Source organism: Solanum lycopersicum, chromosome 2 (genome assembly GCF_036512215.1).
Source record: "Solanum lycopersicum chromosome 2, SLM_r2.1".
Lineage (NCBI taxonomy): Eukaryota > Viridiplantae > Streptophyta > Magnoliopsida > Solanales > Solanaceae > Solanum > Solanum lycopersicum.
This window is the reverse complement of record NC_090801.1, coordinates 60462344-60477560: the sequence shown is the minus strand read 5'-3', so window position 1 is coordinate 60477560 and position 15217 is coordinate 60462344. Positions and strand designations below refer to the sequence as shown.

General features: G+C 33.6%; 2 protein-coding genes and 1 long non-coding RNA gene across 4 annotated transcripts; 2 read left to right on the top strand and 1 right to left on the bottom strand.

The window, feature by feature from the left end:
- The first annotated feature begins 1694 nt into the window (after positions 1 to 1694).
- On the top strand, positions 1695 to 7281 carry LOC101266783 (uncharacterized). 2 transcript variants are annotated; one of them, XM_004232710.5, is made up of 6 exons: positions 1695 to 2096; positions 2989 to 4030; positions 4100 to 4287; positions 5940 to 5976; positions 6220 to 6284; positions 6368 to 7281. In XM_004232710.5, the coding sequence occupies exons 1-6, from the start codon at positions 2008 to 2010 to the stop codon at positions 6855 to 6857; spliced, it is 1911 nt and encodes a 636-aa protein (XP_004232758.1). In that variant the 5' UTR covers positions 1695 to 2007; the 3' UTR covers positions 6858 to 7281. The 2 variants fall into 2 exon arrangements, with proteins under 2 accessions (XP_004232758.1, XP_010316627.1); XM_010318325.4 differs by having other exon boundaries at positions 1710 to 2096; positions 6229 to 6284.
- On the bottom strand, positions 6481 to 8468 carry LOC101267080 (uncharacterized). Its single transcript, XR_011215052.1, has 2 exons — positions 7992 to 8468; positions 6481 to 7757 (listed from the first exon to the last, which is right to left on the bottom strand). It is a non-coding gene; the product is annotated as an uncharacterized lncRNA (long non-coding RNA).
- A 1259-nt stretch (positions 8469 to 9727) lies between these two features.
- LOC101260793 (BTB/POZ domain-containing protein At3g22104-like) lies at positions 9728 to 11751 on the top strand. The gene is made up of 3 exons (XM_010318326.4): positions 9728 to 10105; positions 10202 to 11305; positions 11403 to 11751. Exons 1-3 carry the CDS (start codon positions 10043 to 10045, stop codon positions 11583 to 11585), a joined length of 1350 nt encoding a protein of 449 aa, XP_010316628.1. The 5' UTR covers positions 9728 to 10042; the 3' UTR covers positions 11586 to 11751.
- Positions 11752 to 15217: the final 3466 nt, after the last annotated feature.

Below are 15217 nucleotides of genomic sequence, written 5' to 3'. Positions count from 1 at the left end.
CATTTTGGACGCCTTTACAGACCCAATTTTATTGTAATGGGCCTTGGCCCAGTAATTTTTGAGGTTCCTATTTAAACTTGGGAAAATTGTATCTAATGGCAAATTAATAAATTAAATTAATTACTATAACCATCTTTTGATTTAATTGCGTCTCGTAGTAAGCTTTTTGTCATTCACCTCTCTCCCTCAAACTCTCACTCGCTACTCTCCTCTCTCGCTCGCTTACTTTCACTTTTATACAAACACAAGTGTATAAAATTTGTTTCTATTTGTATAAAGCGAGAGGAAATTGCATAAATACATATATTTTTGTTTTCCTCTCCCAGATCTCGCTCGCCGCTCTCCCTAATCTCTCTCGCCTCTCTCACTTATACAGACAAAAACGAAATGTATAAATTGTGTTTCTGTTTGTATAAAGCGAGAGAAAATTGTATATACACATGCAAATACATATATTTTCGTCCTATACACTTATAATTATACATTAAAAATACTCTCCTACCCAGTTTCTTTTGCCTTTCTCTCTCTCTCTCTTTTTTTTTTACAAATTCATATAGTATATAATTTCTCTCTTTCTCGTTTTATACAATTCGATTCAATTGTATATTCCATGCCCAAGTCTCTTTTGCCTTTATCTCTTTCTCATTTTATACAATTCGATTCAATTGTATATTCCATGCCCAAATCTCTTTTGCCTTTATCTCTTTCTCATTTTATACAAATTCAAATTGTATATAATCGTTCTAGACACTTACAATTCGTTTTATACACTTCGTTTTATATAATATACACTTCTTTTTATACAATTCGCTTCAATTGTATATGTATAGCGAATTACACATTTATATATTTGCTATGGAGTGCAATTACACAAATTTAGTTATAACATACAAATATAATTTTTATATTTACTATGTGTGAAAGTCGTCCTTTAAACTACAACTTTTTTTAAAAAATAAATGAATCTTATTTATAAAATATACCAATAACTTACAAAATATATATTAAAATATTTGGATAAAAACATAATAGCCACTCGACACCTTTCTATTATTGTCGCTTAGTAGCAACTAGCAAGTTTTTGTTTCAATTGTCTAACCGTTTTCATTTATTTTAGTTTGAGAAACTAATATGAATTTTCTAAAACAAATTATTCTATATTGAATTTATACATTTTTATATCTAATTTTTTAAGTATAATATACATATCTTATATCGATTTTATATATTTTCATTAAAAAAAAAATAGCAAGCGAAATTCTAAGTCTTGAGACTTAGAATTACAACTAGACTAATGAAACTTACCCTTCATAATTTTTTACCGTCGCAAATTATACCTACGTGTTATTATCATATCTACCGCGAAGCTCGTGCCAAATTTTAAAATTGTGTTGTAATTACACTTTGAATTCATATGTTGGATTCTTTTAATTTAAGAGCTTGAAATTGACAACATTTGTTTTAATCTCATTGAATGTGAATGCTTAATGGGACACAAAATATAAAATACTCCATTAATTTAACCTATAGTTTAATAAATTTAAATTGTTGAAAGATGTAGTAATAAAGGAAATAACCAACATAGAGATAAATTTAAATTCTATAATATCATATTCAAACCCTTGTATAAAAAATAAAAAATACTACTCCCCACCATCAACAACAAAAAAGAGTGTAATGTAAACTTGGGATACAATTTGCATATTTTCGTTTTATAGGGGCATTATCAAAAGGGACCAGTGTTGGATGCGATGAACCGAAACACAAAAGAAAAAAGATTAAACAACACTTTGGAGCAGTGGTTAGGCTAGATTTGGTCCCGTGACCCTCTTTACAAGCAAAACCCGAATCCTCCTTCTCTCTTCTCTCTTCTCTCTTCTCTGTCTCAGACTCACCAAGAGAGATAAAAACTAATCTTTCTTGACAGAGATAGAAGAGATTTCTGATTCATATATATACATTCAGTAAATAGATATAAGTATATAGCGCGGTAAAGGGTGAGACGGAATGGCGAAGAAGAAAGCAACCATGACTCTTAAAGACTTCCATGGTGGTTCTATTCCTTCAGATCTTCCATTACCTTCTGCCCCTGGCGTGTGAGTTTCCCGTTTTACACCAATCTTGTTTCATTTTTATTGAGATTTAATTTTGCGCGAATTGAGTAGTTGGGGATTTGTTTTTTTCGTCAATTGAAACTTAACTGACCTATTTCTTCATGTTTGGTTAACGGAAGTTGTGGCCTTTCTCATGATTGAATGGAGAAAAATTGCTGCTCTATGCTGGAATGATCTATTTTTTTTTTCCTGTTTAACTGAATTGTTGGTTTTAGCTGTTTGGTTTTCATAAATCGAGGTCAGAAGTTTGCTGAGGTTTGTGAATTTCTGAACTTTTTCACGAAAAGGTTATCTGTCGGTATATGTGATCTGGCGTTTCAGTATATATGATTTTTTTTACTGTTCATGATTTGCGATTAATTCAAGCTGACTTTGCAGATCTGGGTATAGAGATCCTAATTGATTTGGGGGATCTTGGAGTTTTGGAAAGTTTAATTGGGGCATAAAATCTTGAATTACCTATTACTGGATTATTTTTAAGTGGTTGCACAAGTTGCAATAACAAATGACATGCATACCTTTCTTCTTCTAGGAAACGTCCAGAAGGTTGTTCCCCGGGTACATGTAAACTTAACGACTTGCTCACCTTTTGGAACATTGTAAACATAATGAAATCATAGAAGGTGGATGCTATTGTAGTACGTTCAATCAATGATGTCTGGATTTCTAGCTAGTTGGGCTGCTATATGGATCTGCTATTACATTCGCACTCTATTTGGATTTTGGACTTGTTTTATTCCAATACTATTGTGTCCATATGAAAAAGAAAACATAAATGCAGTTACTGAAAATTGTGTATTTATTTGTATTATTCACTCTTTTGGGTAGAAAATTCCTAATGCTGATATTTGAATGTTTTCCTTCTGGTTGGTAGAATGATAAGACCATCGGATCGTGGTGGTTTTGATCGCCAAGCATCATGGGGAAACCCCATGGGAAGACCAGAGCATCGTTTACGTCCGGGATCAGCTGGTGCAACCAGAAACTTTGACGAGAAGACTCCTTTCTTAAGTCATAATGCACCAATCGGCCGTAATTTTGATGAGGATGAGAGGAAGCCATTGGATGGATCATCTGGACCTCGTCGAACTGTTAGTGATGAGAGTATCCGTGCATTGCCAAGTCGTGTGGAGCCTAAGGCAGAATACTCTGTTACTGGGATGGTAGGTAGTGGGCAAGTATCAGCTCCTCCGTCTCAAAATCCTAGAGGCCCAGCAAGTTGGTTCAATGAATCGACTAGTGTGGGAGCGAGTACTAAAGGTTCTGCTGGTGGTAGCGGCAGGAGCGTGAATTCTCGGAATGTGTCTGCAAGTAGTGCTCAAGTTGTTGCTGGGTCATACCCAAATGCATGGGGCCTAAGGAAGGAGGTGGCAAGTGCAAAGGAATCAGTTTCAGCTCCATGGTCTGCTCCTGACTCTGAGTCGAAGTTGGCCCATGCCAGTGCCCTTGAGAAGGTCACATCTGGCAGGTGGCATTCAAAGCAGCAGGTTCATTCTCAAACGGATGTTGAGGTTGTTAAACGTCAAGACACAGAGAAAGAATTATATTACCATGGAAGTACTACAGTCAACGATAGTGTCTACAACATGCCAGATGTCGTGGGAGGACCCGAATACAGTGATCAGGTGCTAGCGGTTCATGCTGAAAGAAATCTTGTTCTTACAGACGGGGTTCACGGGTTTTACAAGGAGTTACCAGCACGGGAGAGGGCCAGGTCCCCTTTATTCATGGAGGCAAATGAGAGAAGAACTTCTTCTAATATTACTGGGTTACAACGGCCCCATAATGTTGTTAGCTCTGGTGGATATGAGATGCAGTCACCAGCATCTTCTGAACCATCTGAGCGGCCCAAATTAAAGTTGCTACCAAGATCCAAACCATTGGAGAGTCTGGAGCAGTCCGTAGATTATAAGCAGGTTTGTGATATTGCTTTCTGTGGAGGGTTTATCTATGTGCTAGAATCTCATTTGGTTCTCTTACTGTAGGTCAACCAGCATCCAAGTAACCCTGTTCATGTTGAGAAATTGGCCGATGCATATCCCACCATAGATCCCACCAAGACTGGGTTCGTTGAACATGAAAGAAGCAATCAAGTAACTGAACGCCCAAAATTGAACTTGAAGCCTCGGTCTCAGCTTCTTGAACAATCGGACGGAAACACAGAAAATAAAAGGTATACCTTATATTTCTGCCTCCCCCTTGCATCTGTTAATTGCCACAATTCCATGGCCTGAGTCTGTCTTTGTTAATTTGGAAATATTATGAAAACATCAAATGTGCATATCAGGACCTTTTGGTTGCAATGGTTAATATTGTTAGAATATAGTTCTAATTGAGGAATGAAGTCGTAAGAGATATAAGCATTTTCTCCTTGCTGCAAAACCAACTTACCAAAAGATTCTTTATTGTGAGGGTTTATCAGAAATTGATTAGTTTACGCCTGTTGCAACCCTTCTTTATTTGGGCTTAGAGCTGGCAATGTATGCAGGTTCTGATGGGAAGAGCTAAAAGACCCATATAGGTGATACCAATTAGTTGTGATTAAGGTTTAGTTCTCTTGGATTATTTGTCTTGTTAGAAATTTGTATGCTAGTAGAAAATATAAAGAATTTCTAGTGTATGAGAACCCAAGTCTTTAAATTATTGGATTTATATGATTCTGAATGGAGCGGTATGGTCAGTAAGAATTCCGATAGCGATCCAAAGTAGCTTGAGTATTGAGGCATGGTTGTAGTTGTATTACCTAGTGATTTGCCTGTGCAAACCCTCTGTGACTTCAGCCTTTTGTTCCTGGTGCATTTCTTACTCGTTAAGTGCACTAGAAGGTTTGTCTTAACAAGTGTATAAATGAATTATGATGGACTGTTCTAATGCCTTGGGAAGTTAATTGTGGTGATCTAGAGGAAGAATAGTAGGAGTTGGTAGATTCGGTATGGGGAAATGATGAGAGCTGAGTCACAATGAATTTTTTCCTTTTGATTATTAAAGTTCTTATTATGGTGCTATGGGAAGCTCATTTTTTCAAAACTTAGTATCAGTTTCTTTTTTAGATAGCAAACTGGCTGTTGTTTTGTTTTCTTTTTCTTTTTCATGTTGGGAAGAGTAGGGGACTGGTAATTGATTCACGGATCTAACCAATAACTCACGTCTAATATAAAAATGATGATGATATTCGCGGCATCATTCGTTAGCAAATTAGAAGCTCTCTGTGAGATCTCACAGCTTATGTTTGGTCATCTGTTCTATCTTCTTTGTAATCTCCAACTTTTCAAAGCAGGTTTTATTCATATACAAACCAAGTCAGCTTTATGATGTAGAATGGATTACTCATGTTTGATCAAGTAAAATGCAAGTCATTTCCTTTATTTCTTTTGCTAGAATACATCCTTAGTGAAGAATAATTGCAAGCATTACTGTTACCAGTTCTCAAAAATTATTGCAAGCATTATTCATCCTGAATAATTCTTGATTGTTGGATCATTTTGTGATCAAGTTGCCATTTATAAAATTGATTCACTTGGTAAAGGAATGAACTATCCAAGAGCACTCATGCATCGATCAGCAGCATGCATGTGTCTTTCTTTTCTCATTATATATTGAAGTAGTATGGTGGACTGCTTTACCATGACTCTGAATCAGCAGTTAGTCTTGCTTGATGATTACCTATCTTTAAAAAGTACCTGTCTCTGTCACTGCCTGTACTTTTTCTTCTGCTCTTCTTTCCCTCCCTCGGCAGTATGTACTTCCCTTGCTTTATGATGTGACTGAGGATCTCTATTCTAGCTAAAGCTGACATTGTTTTGTGCTTATGATTTGTTGGCACAGGAAACCATTATTTGGGGGTGCTCGTCCACGTGAAATGGTAAGTTATTGATCTTATGTATGCAGAAGAAATTAATATTTGCTAAAGTATATTGTTTTTTTTTTCTGTTGTTGATAGGAAACATAATTTGTTCATTTTGCACCTCAATGTTTTTGTACTTGCTTGATGTATCACCTTTAATAAAATTAAGATTGTACTTGCCCTTTTCAATTTCTCGTTCCCAAATGTTAGATGTCTCTTTTTTGTTAATTCTACTGTTCAATAATGGGTGGTTGCCGCCAGGTACTGCAGAATCGTGGGATTGATGATGTTATGCATAATCATGACCTTCAGCAACCTCATCCTAGGTACTAAATGAGTTGATTATGCAATGTCTTTCTATGACTCAGAAATTCCCTTGTTTGACAAACTGATTGATAATTGTCTGAAGGGGCAAACAACATGCTGGCAAAGCAGAGGCAGCTATGCATGCGACCAGACATAATGAGAAAACAGAGAGTATTCCGATTGACCATAGGATGGCGAAGAGCGCAGATAGGCGAGATCACAGGATAGATGTCGAGAAAGGAGATGGGCAGAGGAGGAATTGGAGAAAGGAGAACTGGAGGAACAACAAGGAGACTGAAAGGCACCACCACCACCATCACCCGCAGCAACATGTACAGGAAAGGCCGCCGTCACCAGAAACGTGGCGCAAACCTGTTGAATCTCCAAGACCTGCTTCTGCTGATGCTCCTGGTATGAGGTATGGAAAAGCAGCCTCTGCAGTTGAGCTGGCTGCAGCCTTTTCAAAATCGGTCTCCGATCCAGCAACTGCAACTGATCGTTTTTCTAGTCAGAAAAGCCTTCCTAATCGAGGTCAAATCCCTTTTTCTCGATTGACAGGCCCTCAGCAGAGGCCTCAGATTAATGGGTACTAAGCTCCCAAAGATTAGCGAATGAAAAATGTCTTATCATTGCTAATTTGCTTAATGGGCTGCAACAGAAGTGTTGCTTGCAGCATGAATACCAAGATGTGGGTAGTCATTGTTACCCGTGCTATAGGCTAGCAACAAATTTAATGATCTTGCTGCTGAAAATCTAGAATCTGATTCTTCACCTTTTAGACCTAACACCTTCAACCTTGAGAAACTCTTCCTTTTCTTTTACATCTTTTTAGTTTGATAATAATCATCGGGGATGATGTTTGTTCCCTTTATAGATGATTTATTTCTCAGAAAGAATTTCTGATTTGAAGCCTGATGGGCATAAACAAATGATTGTATACTTTTGGAGGTGTTCGACATTTCATGGTGAATGCCGTCTGTTATCTGATTGATGGTCTAGTTTAGTTTAGAAACAGAATCGTTCTATGCATCGAGCCTAGAAACAGAATCGTCTGTTATTTGTCTTGCAGTATTACAATCTTGCGATGCCCCTTGGCTGAATTTGGTTTAAAGAATATGAAATTAGCTACTGTATTACTTTGCCTTTTAGGTTCTTTTGCTTACAAATTCTCAGTGTACAGACAGTATGTACTTGTTCTTTTCAGTGCATTAGGGAACATTTTTTGGTTTTCGATTAGTGGCTGATCTTGCATTATTTACGTAATGGCGTCTCTGGTTTTAACCAGGTAAATACAGTACACTAGTAACACTTGCTCTGCTGATTGATTCTATTATAAACTGAAGGACAATTAAACATATTTCATCCATTGATGTATTTATCATGTGGTTCCACACGAACATCTCAAGATGAAAAGAGTAACTAGAAAAGGAGATCAAAACACAAAGGTTACTGCCGACAGTGCCATAATACTTGTCTGAAACTGAGCTTGTACCCTACAACAAAATTACATGTAAAATATTAATCAATGATCTTGAATAATAACCATGGTACATTTCAATAACCTTTACACGTAGTTTATACCTTGCCTCTGATTTCAAGCAGGGACGGAGCTAGAGGTCAAAAAGTTACATAGCTCTTGATCTTTTATCATTTTTTTCAAAAAAAGTTTAGCTCTGCTACTGCTGATTTCGCTTGATTATTCATGTTAGCATAAAATAAATGCGTACCTGAGATCATTGTAATAACAAGCTTGAGAATTTGTTTTTGGTGGTCTATAACTTTTCGTCTTCTTGGTGCTGGCTTTGATCCCTTCTTGTGCTTTGATGGTATCATTTTCAGAAATGGTGTATAGAGATGGCTGCCACAATCCCTTTGATGATGAATTTCTACGAGTCAATTTTTGAGCCCTGCAAGCATTATTTTCCTCTAGGTATGTTACTTGAACAAGAGAACATGACTCTATTTTGGGACTATTATTATTTGTATCACTAACACAGCCACTATAACAAGAAAGAAAATCAGCTAAGAACTTCATACTTCTTACAACTCAAATTTCTAGTCCATGCTTACAACAATTTATTAGTAGAAAACTATTAAGGTCAATTTAGTCATTTCAGGGAGGCTGCACAAGCTTTAGGTGATGATAGTGAAATGACACCTTTTTAGTTATTTAGTAATAGATGGGTGATGAATAATTGGTGTATAAAATAAAGAGATATGGTGGATTGCATTTAATGGATAAAGATTATCAAAATCTAAATGCATGTCAAATGCGTGAAGCTATTATTTTTCTTTTTTTCCCTTAATATATAAATGATATGGATATCTATTAGAGTATCTATATCTATTAATTAATATCATAATAATTAAATAACTATGTTAATCATGACTTAGATAATTACCTATTTTCTCTCTTCTCTGACCACAATGTATATATATACTTATTTAGCACATCTACTCCTTTTTGAGCTCAAAGGTTAAGGAAAATGATGGAATCTTTTATCTTCTCTGATGTCAAGATTCAGAAAGAGTTGGTGAATAAATTTTTGTTTAATCAATGTTTTATAGAGTTATTATTAAATTAGTATCTAATTGGGCATAGTGGACAAGCCAGCTTTAACATTTAATACTTAAAAATGAGATTGTAATTGCAAATTGCAACGAGATTCAGATCTTGTAAAATCTAATATTGATAAAAAGTTTCTACCTTTTGTTGTAATTTTGCCTGCTTTAAAAAAAGTGTACATGCTATTCCCCCCTCAATATTTGCCTTTGTCACCCGTGTTCCTTTTTTGACACTTTTTTTCTTTTTCCAGTTTCTTGGATGTCCTCGAGTATAGCCACACTTTTGCAGTTGTTAAACTTTTTGGACATAATCCTAAATATTTAAACTTTACTGGCTCGATTAGTTATATTTTCATTTGATATTTAATTAAGAGTGGAGAAATCTCATTCATCTAGACAGTTTTATATAGTACTGTAGATATAAGAGAAGACATGAATTTCACTAAATTAAACTTTTAAAAAAATATGGTATTATGTTTCTGTAAAAAGAACCTAGCTAATCGAACTCCTTTTTCCAAATTAATTAGAAGTTTCACACTAGCTATCGATCTGTACGAAACACTAATATTTGGAATTTGTAGTATTCCCCTGAAAGTGAAACAAGTTCTGTTCGTTATAGTGGGATCTAGTAGTTTGCAATAAAGGAACTTAATTATCCCAAAGTCAGCTTAATCCCACTATCCAAAATTGACGGCAAAAAGTAGAAAAAATCATCAACAACTACTGTAAAATTCTTGAGAATTTTAACTTACATCCTCGTTTGAAAAACAATAACAATATTGGAAGTATGAAAGACTTTGATAATTCAATGTTGATTTAAAAAAAAAAGTAAAGTATGAAGAAGATGAGGCAAGTCTCGCTTCAATAGACAAGCATGAAACTTCCAGTTACTTTTAATTTTTTTAAAAATAAAATTTAATTAAAGAAAAAATTATTTTCTAACTTCCCAAATAGTAATAATCATTTTTGGATGCTTCCAATTCCTGTAATTTTTTATGCTGACCAGCCATTGACATAGTAGCAAAAGTTCACAAATGTCGAGAAACCTGCTCAAATAAACTAGTAGTTTTAAAACTGGAAACTTCTTTTATCTCTCAGCATTTTGTTTGTTACTTTGAATATCATTCTACAAGTTTAGACATCCCACAGTAATTGATGCTTTCTTTTAACATTCATTTCCCTGTCTTTTAGCTCTTGGAACCTTCTTTTCATTATGCAAAATTTCTGTCTTCTTGAGGTTGATGTCAATGGACGAGAAATATTCTTGGTGGACAAGGTAACATACATTTTACTATTCTCAATTGTTTCCATTTCCCCTTCCAGAAAAATCTTAACTGACCATCTCATTTTATATATGTTTTGTGTTCTGCAGACTATTCTTGCATCTTTCTCTGGGAGATTAAGAAAACTATTCAGTAAGTTGACAGGGAAAACTACAAGGTTGAAATTAATTTTCGACAAATTTCCAGGAGGTGCTGAGTGTTTTGAACACATTGTTAAGTTTTGCTATAATGGTGGTACCATAAAGATAACTCCTTTTAACATGTTTCAACTACATTGTGCTGCCAATTACCTTGAAATGAATCAACAAATGCAGCAGGGGAGACCAAGTTTGGTTGAGCAAACTATTTCTTTTTTCGAAAAGATTCATTACATGACATGGTCTGAGCTGATTATTGGTCTGAAAAAATGCCAAGAATTGATCTTTTTCATGCCATCTTCCTCTTTACTACAACAGTTCATGGATTGTGTGGTAGGAAGGCTTGAACTTCATTACATTTCTAGTCCATGTGCATCTTCTACCGACAATTCGTCCATGCAGTTTTCAGGTGACATTAGTACAGAAAGCAGGGGAATTTACCCTTGTCAAGCAACCTGGTGGTTTGCACATCTTGGATTCTTGAAACTTAATATGTTCAAGATGATTATAGACACAATGATTTCTAAGAAATTGGATCATCATGTGATATCTTCATTCCTGTTTTATTACAAAAGAATGAAATGTCTAAATGCTTCATCAGTTCAGAAATGCAGAATCATTGAGACAGTTATCAAATTCCTTTATTCTCTTGATAGCAACTTCGTCTCTATTAGAGGTCTATTCGACATTCTTCAGGCGTCTTTTACCTTAAAAATGAGCAAATGTTCAATAGAGAAATTAGAACATTTAATTGGCTCCCAGCTAGATAGAGCTAAATTGGATGATTTGCTTGTTCCTTCTCCAGCTGGTGAAAAAATTGCTTACAATATCAATCTAATTCTTAGGTTGGTGGACATATTCCTCTCCACTAACCGTGAAAAAATATTAATGTATCAAGTGAAGAAAGTTGCTGAGTTAATTGATGTGTATACCATAGAAGTGGCCCCTGATCCTCGTCTTAAACCTTCAAAGTTCTTGGCATTGGCCATGGCTATGCCGGATATTGCAAGAGAATCATATGACAACATTTATATTGCCATAGATATGTACCTCAAGGTAACATAAAAAGTGCTTTTAAATGAATATGTTTGTGTAAATATTTTTTACAAATATGATGACATAGAAGTTAAGCTCTTGATTTTATATATAACAGGTACATATTAATGTTTTATGTGAAGAAGAAAAGATAAAGATATGTTGTGTGCTGAACTATGAGAAGCTCTCTGAAGAAACTCAGAAGGAAGCAGCTCAAAATGAAAACTTTCCAGCTTGTGCAGTAGTCACACTGCAGAACAGGCTCAAATATTCAGACACGAGGACTTCAAATTTTTCTTAAATATTTGGTGATCATATGAATCAATGTAGTCTTTCAAAATCAAGCAGTGTAATGTATATATTAGTCTTTAACAATATATGTAGGGTGTTTCTTTAATTACTTCTTTCTTCTCAATTTATGTTAAGCATCATTTTATCAATGTTAAAATAAAAAGTTCAAAAGTAAATTGATTTTAATAAGTAAATTAATTCTTTTTTAACCGACTTAATAAATTGGGATGGAGAGAATAGTAATCTCCATAACCCATACTAATATCCAAACACATTTCTAGAGGGAAAATCACTATATAAAAAATGATTATTAGCAGTAAATAATTTTTAATTATCGCTAAATATATATTTTAGCGGCAATTAACACTCTTTGCATATATTCCTAACTCGTTTAGCGACATTGGTTCTAATGACACTTAACTAATGTCAACAAAGATTTTAATACTTTTTATTAATATCAGTATCTATTGCTGCTAAAAGTTATTTTTGTGATAGTGAATAGAGCGGAAAAGTGTTGTTACGAAGCTTTTGTTTGACAGTAAGGACTCCTTACTAGTACAGCGGAGTAACTAAAAAATTATTATTTTTCTACACTTACGTATATTTTGATTTGAGAAAAAAATATATAGTAGTATTTTACTCACAAAAATTAAGAAGTTTCTAATAATTTAGTGGATATGTTTCCAACCATCCGTTTTTTTACTAAGTTGATTCGGAGGAAACTGAGTGGACAATTATAAATATAAATTTCTCTTTGATTCTACGAGTGATAGAAAGAAGTATATATAGTAGTAGTTATTTAAGTATAAGATTTTTGTCTTTTGTATTTGTCTTTGTCTATTCTTGGAGCTAGAGAAGTTTGATTAATATATTTGATGGATGTTTCTAAAGAATAATTGCACAGAGTAGCGAGCCAAGACTTTTTCTAATACAGAACCTCCCAGCGACTAATGCGGCTTGTTACAAGCACTACAATTGTGGGGCTCGCTAACACTATGCTTTCAATATTGTTAAGTATGTTACTTAGGTGTTACACTTTCTACGTCTATGGAAAGTTCCATTTTTATAATTTGTGCTATAAATTTCCCTTGAACGACATATATATATATATATATATATCGACAACAGCGAAGAAACAATTAAATTTATAACTTTGGCTATTGACCTAGACAACGTCACGTAGGAGGGATCTGAGCAATAGAAACACCGAGGCTATGTTTTCCTTCCTGGGCTGAAATTACTAAGTGGTAAAAAAATTGCACGAAGTTTAATTTCTTCATAATTAACAAGTCATGAAGAAAAAATGTCACCAGAACTCTTGTTCATCTTCCCATCGTAGTTGTAACATTATACAGATGATCATTCAAGAAAAGTTGGTTGTAAGCTATGGCCACCGATTTATTTTATTAGGAGTTCAACGACTCGACATTAATTTTCTAATAAAGAAACGGTCGTTTAGTGTGTTGCACTTAATTTGAATCAACATACAATTTAAAAAATAAATAAAGATTTTTGAAATATATAGTATTAAGCATGTCATAGCATAGGAATATTTGAAACATGCAATCGTAAATATATTGTACTTAAAAAGTTTCTCAAGGATAAAATTGAACCATGTCATACAGGTTTCTGCATATAAAAAAAAATCTAAAACATTGAAGTGTCACATTGTTGGAACTAAGAGCTTCTTCGAGTCAAGAGGCTAACAAAACAAGTTGCTTTGTTACGTCAAAGAAGCAAATACAAACATGTAATAGAATGATTGGCACCCTAAAGGGTTTCGATCTTTAAGATTCTTTTTTAATCAAAATGAAAGAAGTGGTTATATTTTCAATAGGACATGTCTTGTTGGAGAAAGGAGGTGAAAAGGGAACTTCAGAAATACAACACAAACATCCTTGAAATTGATCAAAAAATTCATCTTAGGCTTAGGAAGTTTCCAACACAAACATCTTTGATATTTGCGATTCTCTTTTTGTGCGCTTCCCAGTCTATCGTAGTCCGTGTGCATTTATGAGTCAATAAAGTGAAAAATTAAGCCTTTTGGTGTCATCAAAAATCAAGTGACACTGGTAAATTTAAAAGACAGCCATAATTTGAGATTTCAAATGAATATATATATTTATTATTTGCACGAATACAGTTAGGTGTGAAAATTGTTTACATGTAGATACAATTCATTAAGCACGTGATTGCAATATATTTCTCTATTGTATGTGCACGAATACGATGTATTCCACTACAAAGATACTATAGTCACGCATATACATTTATTATGCGGATATAGTAATTATATTTTACTACATTATTATGTGTATGAATAAGTAATTTTGAGGTCAAAATGCTTCTGCATTTATTAATTAATCTAAATCTCGCTTTATCCTATTAAAATCAGACTACATATACATAAATTTGAACGGAATAATCCAAATATCTTATGACAAACATGATAATTTAGTAATTATTAGAAAAACGTATTATAATCTTTGAAGTTCGCATCGTCTTTGCAATCCTTGTAGAAATTGTCTGACCAAATTCCTTCTAGTATTATGTAGTATATTTTTTCACAATGAGAAGTGGAAAAGGAGAAAGAAAAAAAAAAAGATTCGGGTTTTGCAAATGACTGGGCCAAGGCCCTTAGAATAAATTGGGCCAGATGTAACAGTGCCCAAAATAGAGTGATAAATTCACGAGAAGTTTGGTCCAAGTTTTTATATGCCAATTTAAGGTTTTCAGATAATTATGTGCAACGATGTTGTCATAGGCTGGTTCCTATGCATATTCATCAAAATATCGTAAAAATTAAGATAATGTAAGATCTCAATGTGTGGGAGTAAGATTTCTATCATTCCATCGTTATTATATATAACTAATTATACTCGGTTTTTCTTTCTATATAAAAAACAAGAGTTTTTCTTTCTTATATGGTTTATAGGAAATAGTGTAATGTGTATATAAAAGAGAGGTTAGTGTTATGGGAAAAACTTTTATTTAAATTCTAACTCATATCTAAAAATAATTTGTAAGCTTCATGTTCAATATCTAATTCATATTATTACAGTATTATAATTTTGTTAGATTATTGTATCTTGAAAATATGTCAAGATAATATATTGTTACCATTACATACATATTGTAATGTATAATTTTCGTCATATTTTCAGAGTTATCTCTCTCATATATATGTGTATATATATATATATATATATTTATATATGCTTTGGTTTAATAGCCTTAACCATTAAAGTTTGTCTAAAATTATTCTTTATCTAGTTTTTTTTACTATTTAACACTTTATTAAATAGAATTTAGAACCGTAAGAATTCAATTAGAAAACTATGACAAATAAAAACTATGACAAATAATATTATTTTTTTTAAAACATTAATACTTTGAAATGAATTAAGCTTGACAGCATGCACACTAATATTTGAGAATTAAAAGACAAAAGATATCAACATAGAAATTAAAGGATAGCCATTTCTTCTTTGGTATTAAAACAAGTATAAATTATAGGAACCACATATTATAAATACAAAATAACCATTTATCCCTTTAAGAATTGAAATTACAAAAAATCTCTTAAAAAGCAAAGAAGCGGGATACATCACTCTGGCACGGGATACATAAGAATTGATACAT

What these genes read in the sequence shown, in the direction of transcription:
- LOC101260793 (XM_010318326.4), top strand. Translation starts at nt 10,043, where the DNA reads ATGCAAAATTTCTGTCTTCTTGAGGTTGATGTCAATGGACGAGAAATA. An exon ending in AAATATTCTTGGTGGACAAG is followed by an intron (nt 10,106 to 10,201) that starts GTAACATACATT and finishes TGTGTTCTGCAG; the next exon opens with ACTATTCTTGCATCTTTCTC. An exon ending in CCATAGATATGTACCTCAAG is followed by an intron (nt 11,306 to 11,402) that starts GTAACATAAAAA and finishes TATATATAACAG; the next exon opens with GTACATATTAATGTTTTATG.
- LOC101266783 (XM_004232710.5), top strand. Translation starts at nt 2,008, where the DNA reads ATGGCGAAGAAGAAAGCAACCATGACTCTTAAAGACTTCCATGGTGGT. An exon ending in GTGCTCGTCCACGTGAAATG is followed by an intron (nt 5,977 to 6,219) that starts GTAAGTTATTGA and finishes GGTTGCCGCCAG; the next exon opens with GTACTGCAGAATCGTGGGAT. An exon ending in CTTCAGCAACCTCATCCTAG is followed by an intron (nt 6,285 to 6,367) that starts GTACTAAATGAG and finishes AATTGTCTGAAG; the next exon opens with GGGCAAACAACATGCTGGCA.